Source organism: Perca fluviatilis, chromosome 3, assembly GCF_010015445.1.
Source record: "Perca fluviatilis chromosome 3, GENO_Pfluv_1.0, whole genome shotgun sequence".
Lineage (NCBI taxonomy): Eukaryota > Metazoa > Chordata > Actinopteri > Perciformes > Percidae > Perca > Perca fluviatilis.
In genome coordinates this window covers 5706990-5717638 of record NC_053114.1, presented here as the reverse complement: position 1 = coordinate 5717638, position 10649 = coordinate 5706990, and the positions used below count along the sequence as shown (strand labels likewise).

Sequence of the window (10649 nt, the reverse complement as noted above, 5' to 3'; positions counted from 1 at the left end):
CGCACAAACTCAGACAATTGTGTCTGGGTAATAGCATCACCTTAGGTGCACATGGTAGATAAAACTCACCAGAAGAAGATGGTACAGTAAAGGACTAGTTCCAGAAGGTGGCAGCAATGCAACATTATGGATGCCGGCTGCCGTTAAACTCCAAAGAAGAAGAAGAACTCCTCCTCCCCCATGTATGGAACGCAGCCCAACGGAGCTCTGCTGTAGGTTAGCTCGGGATGTGACAGTACCGAACGCAGCCGCAGTTTGTCTGGTTCCTGTATCACTCTCAGTCAAAATATATCGGGGCTCCCTGTCCGACACAGCACTTGTTAGCTGGTTAGAAAACTCAGAAACAAAAGTTACTGTATATAGTTAGGCTACTTTAAATACAGAAGGAAAACACGTCACGTTAACAGGGAATAAGCAAAATGCCTGCAGTCTCTAAAGGGGATGGGATGCGTGGCCTGGCCGTGTTCATCTCTGACATCAGGAACTGTAAGTTTGTTTATCACAATCATAGACCGCTCTTAGTTAGGCTATTAACAAGCTAGCTGGTGTAACGTCTTTTTACTATCTGACGGGTGGTTCCCCCAAACCTGTCAAAAAGTGTGTCCCTTGCCCTTTACCCACAATTTTGGTCACTTTAATGTATCAAAGTTGGTTTATAGGACCACTCGGCTGCTAGCCTGCACAAGCTAATTAACGTTAGCCGCTAGCTAGCTTTCAGTCGCTAACGTCATGCCGAAGGGCGTGGACCGTAGGGCTAACTGGAGAAACTGCCAAACTGACATTTCTATTAGTCTGTAGCGTTTTAACTTTGACTGCTTTTTAGTTTTCAAATAGTTTCCTGACACATATCCAGCGAAGTCTCTTAACACAATTTACACATTGTTTGTAAAACGTTACAGCCTCACAGTTTAGACTTTGTGAGGAATGTTTTGGGTAACGTCTAAAGGACGTGCACATCTAAAATGATGAACAGCTGTGCTGTGGTGGATATTACACATGTTGCCAGGTTTTCTGTCCTTTTTTAAAAACCGCCCAACTAGAGCCTAAACATTTCCTGTGGTTTTTAAGCGTCCAGCTAGAAACCTTCAGAGGAACTGGCTGTCAGTTTAAGTCACACAAAAGTATCCCATATTTACTGTGTGTGCATGCAAGTGTATTTCTACACTGCAGAACTGTTGCCAAATACGTTGCCTAACATTTCCGTTTTCCCAAAGTGTTTATCAAGCATTTTAGAATTACTCATAGACTTCTGCCTTGCTGCTGCTCTGAGTAGAAAATGTATGGCAACGCATTGCACTCACCAAAGGGTTTTTATAATGGACCTTTTTCACAGCAGACATTTTTGAGTTGTCCTAGTAGGAAAAGCACAGCTGAAATTGATAACCTTAACAATGGCTCAATTCCATAAAGTGTCCCAGTAAGCTATTTCAGTGAGTCCACATGCACAATACCAGGACCTCTCCTTAGTGGAATGCAGCCATCATTAATGGTTTTGAATACACCTGTGCTTTTCCTACTATGACATGTCAACATGTCTGTTGTGGAAAACGGTCTATAACCATACTAATTCAGACATTATTATGACTTTACATAATTGTGACTTATAATTGTGTAATTGGGACAAGTTATCATAGTTATTATATAAATATCTTGTAATTATATGAATTTATTAGTATTAATTATGAGAATACCTCCTATCTTAATGACATATTTACTTGATAATTAAGTACAATGTGAACAGCCCACCACCAAATCACCACCTGAGGAAATATTACGACTGATATTGATGACTCAATGTGGTTACATTTGCTTTCATTTCTTCTTTGGTTTGAGGATTCGGAAGATATTGAGGTCATAGGCTAATATAAGTGACATGTTTATGTCAACATTGCTCAGGCATTGCACTTCGTTGGGAATGTTCAATGTCCAGTCATAACACAAAAGATTACGCTGATCTACTTGTCGGACACCAGTCCCAGTTCCGATAGCTCACAGTTTCATACTGAATGTTTTCTGTTTCAGTGTATACTGTCAGCAAGTACATTCGGAGCCCAAATAGTTTCTATTATCTTTGCAATTCCAGTGTTATGGCTACAGTATAAAGTCACCAGAGCTGTTTATGATTTGCTGATGCAGCATCTGTGCTGAAGAGGTTGGTGCATGTAGGCTCACGCTCATAAAAGACCAAAACTCTTTGCTTTTGCTCAACACCAAACCATAGTTTACATTTTTCTAAAAGCCTGTGTGTCTTTCCTAAATGCCTAAATTCCTAAACCTTACTGCCATACCAACTCATAACCTCAGTTCCTACGCCTACATTCGTAATTGGAGATCCTTTTTTATCGTTATTATGAGATGATATTCTAATACAGATCTTATATGAGAGTTTCTGAGAGTTTATTTTTTATTATGACATTAATATCTCAAACAGGATTTTCCCTGCCATTATAAGGCTTACGTTTGGGCACCAACTAAGCTGAATGAATGTGAGCATCAAAGCTAACAAAAAGACTTCTCAGATCTAGAAATTGTAGGTGGTCTCTATTTAGGGCTGTGTATTGGCAAGAATCTGGCGATACAATACGTATCACGATACATGGGTCACGATTCAATATATTGCAATATATTGCGACACTGTGCGGAAGGCGATACATTGGGATTTTTTTAAAGTATAATTTTAGAAAAACTAATATAAAAAGACATGAACATGCCATTAACACAAATTCCACCGATCACTGCAATACTCTTCAGATCAATTTTTCTGTAAAAGAAAAATAGACTGGAAGAAATACCAATTTTACCAATCATTTTCCACGTAAGAAATGATCCAATTCAGCTCAACATTTATTTAGCTAAAGTAAAAATAAAAAGCTTGGAGCTTCTTTAAACACTAAGAAGCATTTAAGTAACTTTACAGACTTACTACAAGGGCAAGAAAAGAAGCATGTTCCACTTCCTGGCTAACGGCTATGGACAGAGTAGCCCTCTTTAAACAGTGGCTGAATGACTGAATGCTCACTGTACTCACAGGGCAATGTCAGACCATTGAAATCCATGCGTTTTTTTTTTTAACTTCATGTAGACATTCAAATCCCTATCTGTGGGTGTGGATGTGTGTGCGTGTGTGTATATTTGTGCGTGTGTGGCTAGGAGACAAGGCTCTGGACGGCTACAGTAAAAAAAAAAGTATGTCTGCAAGCTGCTCTTTATCTTTCTTCTGATGTTCATAAAAGTCAAAGAAGTTTACTTTAGGTAAAACAATTCAATACACAGAAAATCAAACTGCCAGTTTGGGATTGTGGTTCACAGGTTATTAGTGAGCTAATGTTGATATGCTAAAGTAGGCCAAAGTTCAGCCATGTTGTTGGCTTCTAGCAAAAGTCAGGCACTGCTAGGCATTTTTGAAAGTAAAAAAATAAACAAATCTATTGCCTTTTTGAAAATCGATACATTATTGCAAAATAAAATATCGCGATACTCAAGTGTATTGATTTTTTTCTTACACCCCTATCTCTATTGGACTTCTTTACCAAGTTTTGTATGTAAGAGATAATACTTTATTCATCCCACAATGGGGAAATTCACCTGTTACAGCAGCAGTTTTTCCACTATAAAAACAAACCAACAGGCAAACAACAGACAATGCTTAAGATTTTTTTGTATTATTTATTTATTATCGGCTCTTAGCTATGTTTTAGACATAGATATGGTTATAATAATGACATTTTTTTTAGAACTGAAAAACGTACCATTTAACCTAGGGAAAACACTGTCAAAGTAATGAGATACTGACCTCATAATTGCGAGATACAGATGTCACAATTGACAGGAACATTTCAAAATCATTTTTTGTTAATCCAATGCACTTTGGTGCAAATGAGCAACTGTGTGATGCTTACGTGCCAACATGGACCAGAATCTCAAAGGAATGTTCCAGGCACCTTGAATCCATTACGCAGAGAATTCAGGCGTTTCGGGGGGATGGGGGGATGGGGAGGGGGTCCTCTTTAGTACTAATAAGGTGGCCACTGAATGAAGCTATTATGTCTCTGTATCATGGAGCTCCATTGTCCTTTTTATAAAACCACGTAAAAGAGCCATAATGTTGTATTAAGGGACACATTCTTTCATTATGATGAACACAGCAAGTGGAGTTTATTCCTCTCAGCTTGTAAAAAAAGAGAGAAAGAACAAAGCAGTGTAAACAAGGGGGAGTATGATTTATTCAAAGTCATGAGCAGCACTATGTAACACGCAAAATATCTTGACATATTTGCAGGTAAAAGTAAAGAGGCCGAGGTTAAGAGGATAAACAAAGAACTGGCCAATATCCGTTCCAAATTTAAAGGTAGGTGAACATTTCTGACAAACCCGGCTTAACTTGGACTGGTTCTCATTCCATCCAAAGATTGTCTTTTTTTTTTTTAGGTTGGAATAAAAACCTTGACACACAACGTTTTCCTGTTGCTGTTTTAACCTGCTTCGCTGTGACTGTGTCTCGGCTTTGCCCCCTTTTCCGTTTCTTTATAGTTTTAATGGCTGTCGCTGCTGTGTCTGCACCGTTAAAAGTTCCCACACCTCACTGTGAATTTGTCCGTGTAAATCTTCTGTTGTGTGTACGCGGTCTGTCTTAATCCTGTGTTGGTGTTGTTTCTCCTGCCACCTGTTCAATGCAGCCTATAATTAGTGTGCTCCAGAATGACGCTACCTCCTCTGTTAGTAGTTAATTCCCAGCATTCTAGCCCATTCTCATTTTGTGGCGTATTCTCTCTGTGCCCTCCTGCCCCCGCATTTTTTCCAAGGTTTGACCAAATATCTTTGGCTGTGATTGTTTTAGCTAATGTGCTTTTTTGAAAGTATTCTGAAGGTCAGCCACACCAAATCCAAGGCTGGATAGTATGGTGGGGGGGAGGAGATTTCAGACATTGTTCAACAACTCATCAAGCCTTTAGTTTCAAGCATACTTATTACCCTTTTACTGTTGTGTTTTAGTGCCTTGTGGAGCTTCCGTTATGCATCTGCCCTTTGGCTGAACAGTTTCAAGTGTGCTATGGGGTCTGATATCATTATGAAGAGCAACCGCCACGATAGCTGCTGTAGTTTTTGATGACAAGCGTCCTGAGAAAAACCACAACAATAGTCAAGTCCTTCCATGAATTTGCAAACTTGTGATCATAGCCATTAACACAAATTCCACGATCACTGCAATACTTGTCAGATCAATTTTTCTGTAAAAGAAAATAGACTGGAAGAAATACCAATTTTACCAATCCTTTTCAACGTAAGAAATGATCCAATTCAGCTCAACATTTATTTAGCTAAAGTAAAACTAAAAAGCTTGGAGCTTCTTTAAACACTAAGAAGCATTTTAAGTAACTTTACAGACTTACTACAAGGGCAAGAAAAGAAGCATGTTCCACTTCCTGGCTAACGGCTATGGACAGAGTAGCCCCCTTTTTAAACAGTGGCTGAATGACTGAATGCCCACTGTACTCACAGGGCAATGTCAGACCATTTAAATCCATGCATTTTTTTAACTTCATGTAGACATTCAAATCCCTATCTGTGGGTGTGGATGTGTGTGCGTGTGTGTATATTTGTGCGTGTGTGGCTAGGAGACAAGGCTCTGGACGGCTACAGTAAAAAAAAGTATGTCTGCAAGCTGCTCTTTATCTTTCTTCTGGGCCATGATATCGACTTTGGACACATGGAGGCTGTCAACCTCCTCAGCTCCAACAAGTACACAGAAAAACAAATTGTAAGTTTGTCCTCATGTTCATCCAGTGTCTAAAGTTGTCATGCAAATTAGGGCTGAACGATTTGGGGGGAAAAAATCGAATTGCGTATTTTCTGCCAGATATTGCGGCTATAGATATATATAATTTGTTTTTAAGCTATATATTGCACCTTCTACGACCATGTTTAATAAAGTAATTACAAATAAATGAAAGATCCACTGAAAATAGGACATTTCTTTAAACAATCTGTGATATACCAGGGTCCAAAATTAACACCATCTACTAGCCTAATGCTAGTACAATATGCAAGTGGCTGGTAGATTTTCTTCACTCACCAACCAAAAAAAAGCCACTAGCCACTTGGCTATTGGACAGAGGAATAAAAAATGTTACACCAAATGTTACACCCAAACATTCAGCGATTATTCACGTTTAGCTTATCGCATTCTTTCAAATTTCGATTTTAAAATGATTATTCCTTCAGCCCTAATGCAAATATGTTTGTGGGAAGGGGTGGGGACTAGGGGGTGTACGAATAACTTGACATTTGTTTTTATTTAATTTTTTCTCCTTTTTATATGGTGGAGTTGCACTAAAAACATGTTCCCCATGTCCCCTTTCAGGGCTACCTGTTCATCTCCGTGCTGGTGAACTCTAACAGTGACCTGATCAGTCTAATCAACAACGGCATTAAGAATGACCTGGCCAGCCGCAACCCCACCTTCATGAACCTGGCCCTGCACTGCATTGCTAATGTGGGCAGCAGAGAGATGGCTGAAGCTTTTGCTTCTCAAATCCCCAGCATCTTGGTGGCAGGGTTCGTATATAAACCTTCATTTCAGCTGGCTCCAAGTCTCAAACAAAAAGCCAAGTTGTTAATGTAAAACTAGTCCATATCCACGATGTTCCACTTCGGAATTGTTCAGGTGCCGCCGTAAATCTCGCCGGATGTCCGTCACTTTCCGCTTTCTTTGTGTTGGAATTCTAACCTCCGGTGGATTTCTGAGGACTATGGTTAACTTCTCCTCAGATCTCTGCAGGGTAAATCCAGACAGCTAGCTAGCTAGACTATCTGTCCAATCTGAGTTTTCTGTTGCACGACTCAAACAACTTTTGAACGTACACATGTTCCACCAAAACAAGTTCCTTCCCGAGGCTATTTTGCAGAGGCACCGTTAATGCGTCTGGGGCTTAGCGCCACCCAAGACGATTGTGATTGGTTTAAAGAAATGCCTATAAACCAGAACACATTTTTCTCTAGCCAGACCCTCCTTCGCAGCGCTGTGGAGGAAGGTCTGGCAGTGTGAGTGTTGCAAGGTGAAGAAGGTGTGTTGTAGCTCAGAGAAACCAAGAAGCTGATAAATGATCACGCTGGCAGGAAGGTTTGCTGGGAAAACTGGTAGACTTTTATTTTCAGTTAAAAACAAGCTCAAACGGTTCTGCTGCTGCTCCTCCAAACAAACAGTCCAAAAAAAAAACTCTCACGTTCTACTCACAGAGATAGGATTAGAGCCTGCCTCTCCAGTTCAAACTGGCCAATCAGATCACCACTCAGGTCAGCCATCAGGTGTGTTACATTACCCAAAAATTAACCTTCATCCAAAAAAAATCAATACTTTGTCTTTGTTAATTGATGTAGGAACTTCAAATAAAGAGAACCTAATGAGAATAAATGTCTACCTTTTTATTAACAAAATAGTAAGTGATGGAACACAATAGCAAAATAGTTAGTGAGGGAACCAAATAGCAAAATAGTGACACAGCGAGACTAATGTAAAACAACAACTTTGAACTGATGGAAAAGGTTTAATGTTAGTCAATAGTTTCAAGTCAGTTTTGGACATAAGCATCTCTTTGTAACTTTTGAAGAGCGTCTGACAAAATAAGAAATTGCTTGTAAGAATTCCTGTGTTTGTAGCAAAAGCAAATACACACAGTGGCATTCAAGTCAGCTTCTGACTGTAAATTATAATCTGTAAGATTTCCATTATTTTAGACCCCATTTCTGTTTATGGTCAGCATTTTTTCTGCAATAGCTAGTAACTGTATTTATATTCTGTAATAGCCTCTTTATATTGTGGTTTTCATTGTACGTGGTGCAGTCCACCATTCCGTCGCAGGATTCAAATTGCCTTCACATACACCAGGATATTTATAGAAAACAATGCATGCATGTACTTCAACATGCCTCTCTACTGATAGCTCTTCTTACTGCTGTATCAGAGCAGGTTATTTTCAGATCCGTTAAAAGTCTTAGACCTTAAATTCTATTTTTTTTTAAATATGAGGCCATAAAATGGCCTTAAAAAGTCTTCTTTTATATTTATGAAAGATCTTAAATTTTGAGATGATGCGAGCCGGGAAATCACATCGACCCACACAATTTAACAGGTTCTCCCTCACTTTATTGGAGCGTATTATATGTTGGGTCCAGTGGTTGATGAGATTAAGATTACAGAATGACATTTTAAGGATTGAACTTTTAGGTGTGAAATTGTGACCGTGACCGTTTGAATTGTATATTGGGTATGTATTGGATTCTAATGATTTGAAGTTGTCTTGTGCTTGCCTCTATCTAGGGACACGATGGACAGCGTGAAACAGAGTGCAGCCCTGTGTCTGCTACGGCTCAACAGGACCTCTCCTGACCTAGTGCCAATGGGTGAATGGACAGCACGAGTGGTCCATCTGCTTAACGATCAGCACCTGGTAAGACTAGTTTTTAAGTGTGTAATGGGACACCGAAGTGACGGTTTGGTTCATACCCGGGTTAAGGAGTCACGGTTCGGTGCGAGCTCGGTACAGCGGAAAAAAAACCAAATGCATAAGGATAGGTTTCTTTTTATTTAGTTTAAACAGACATCCAGAAAATCCACTTGCTGGGGATTGAGGTAGCATTTTGCCATGCTTAATTTTTTCCCTTAAATTGGTATAGCCTAATATTATTTTCATTATAAAAATAAGGAACATTTCTGTATTACACTGTACAAACACTTTCTCAACAGGCGACAGGTCACAATGGGCTATACAACTGAAAAGCATCTCCTATGCCATGAAATTGAAAATACGGGTAGCTTTTTCCTCGTCCAGGTGATCTATATGATGCCGTTTAAATGTGCGTTGGCATGTGTTTGAATTCCTTAACACATTTTGCTAACAGCGTACAGGTACAAGTTTGGACCGTGACCCCCCATATCGTGACGGTTTGGCACAAATACGGAACCGTTACAGCCCTATTGTTCACATTAGGGAAGTGACAAAATAAAGTATATGCACACTGCAAAAAAACTAGAGCTGGGCAATATATCTATTATATCGATATCGTGATATGGGACTAGATATCGTCTTAGATTTTGGATATCGTAATATGGCATAAGTGTTGTCTTTTCCTGGTTTTAAAGGCTGCATTGCAGTAAAGTTTTTTTTTATATAAACAATCTGTTTATTGGATTTTACATAAAACAAAAGACAAATGTCATTTTCTGAACTTACCAGACTGTTGCAACTGTTCTATTATTTGCCTTTACCCACTTAGTTATTATATTTAAATTACTGATGATTATTTATCAAAAATCTCATTGTGTAAATATTTTGTGAAAGTGCCAAAACCCGGCAACACTACAATATCGTTGCGGTATCGATATCGAGGTATTTGGTCAAAAATATCGTGCTTTTTGATTTTCTCCATATCGCCCAGCCCTACAACAAACAGTATACAGTATAAAACGGTATACTATTACAATAAGTATGTAGTACATAGGGCTAGGACGATGTACATCAGATACATGGGTGCCTATTCGATTTGTATTGCAGTTTTCAACTATTGCGATTCGATAGTATTGAGTATTGCGATTTTCTTTTCAGTATTTAACAAAAAAAAGTTAAAAAATACCCTTCTAGAGACAATATGTCATGAGACATTTCTTAAAAACTAATTGTTCTCTAAGAAGAATGCACATCACATGTCAGTCAGTCCGTCGGACATTTATTTAATTTGTAAAGAAGAACATAACATGGATATTCTGCTTTCGGTCAGAAAACGGATGTCCTCGCCGTTGGCGGTAGCAAATAAACAGAAAATATGAAGGTGATTCATTGGTATTAAAAAATAAACTAGAACTGCAAGCAGTTATGACGGGGCCCAAGCCTCCGACGCCATTCGTCTCAGATGCCATTCGCCTCCGATGCCAGTCGTCCGCGACGCCCCGGGGAGTCGCGCAAGTCGCCCCCGTTGAGCCACGAAGCTGCACCAATGCGGGACCCGAAGCATTACGTAGGGGGGCAAACGGTGAATATCGAAAGGTTTGATGCACAAGGTCTAGGAAGACAAAGAAAACATCAGCAGAAAGGGGCAACTGTAAGCTTTTAGCTCCAAAAGACCCTACGCTTCGACTATTTATAATTGTGAAGTTATAAAGTTGTTATTAAGAAGTGCCGTTTGGAGTTGCATAAAAGATGCTCGACCTCAGAAGGTATTAAAAGGCCCAAACTGGTATATGTTGACTATAGCGCCCCCTAATGGCCGATCTTCGCCAAAGTTGGTACAGAGCCTCGGAGCGCCATGCGGAACGAGCGTCACATGGTTTGTGTTGATTGCTTGTACTGTGGCAGAGATATTGCAATTGCAAATTTCCCATTGAAATGCATTGAGAAAATTGGCGGGAAAATGAAGAAACGTTGCTTATAGCGCCCCCTAAAGGCCGATCTTCGCCAAATTTGGTACAGAGCATCGTAGTGGAATGTTGAACAAGGATCTCAAGACATTTGGTGATAACTTTAACTTTAACCGAGATATGATATGATACGCGTGTGTTAGCTAGCTAGGACAATTTGTATGGTTGTCAAATTGGCATACTTTAACGTAGCAAAATGATTTCCATAACTTTTTGTCAAGTCCATCTGGAGATGCTA

The 10649-nt window shown here is 39.5% G+C and overlaps 1 protein-coding gene across 2 annotated transcripts in view; it reads left to right on the top strand.

The window, feature by feature from the left end:
* The first annotated feature begins 205 nt into the window (after positions 1-205).
* LOC120556425 (AP-2 complex subunit alpha-2-like) overlaps positions 206-10649 on the top strand; it is a 36812-nt gene continuing 26368 nt past the window's right edge. Inside the window, exons 1-5 of one of the 2 annotated variants that reach the window (XM_039796034.1) lie at positions 206-486; positions 4280-4348; positions 5616-5758; positions 6362-6555; positions 8318-8447. In XM_039796034.1, the coding sequence (XP_039651968.1) occupies positions 420-486; positions 4280-4348; positions 5616-5758; positions 6362-6555; positions 8318-8447 (603 nt within the window). In that variant the 5' untranslated portion in view covers positions 206-419. The remainder of the gene's footprint in view (positions 487-4279; positions 4349-5615; positions 5759-6361; positions 6556-8317; positions 8448-10649) is intronic. The other variant, XM_039796033.1, reaches the window with a different exon arrangement.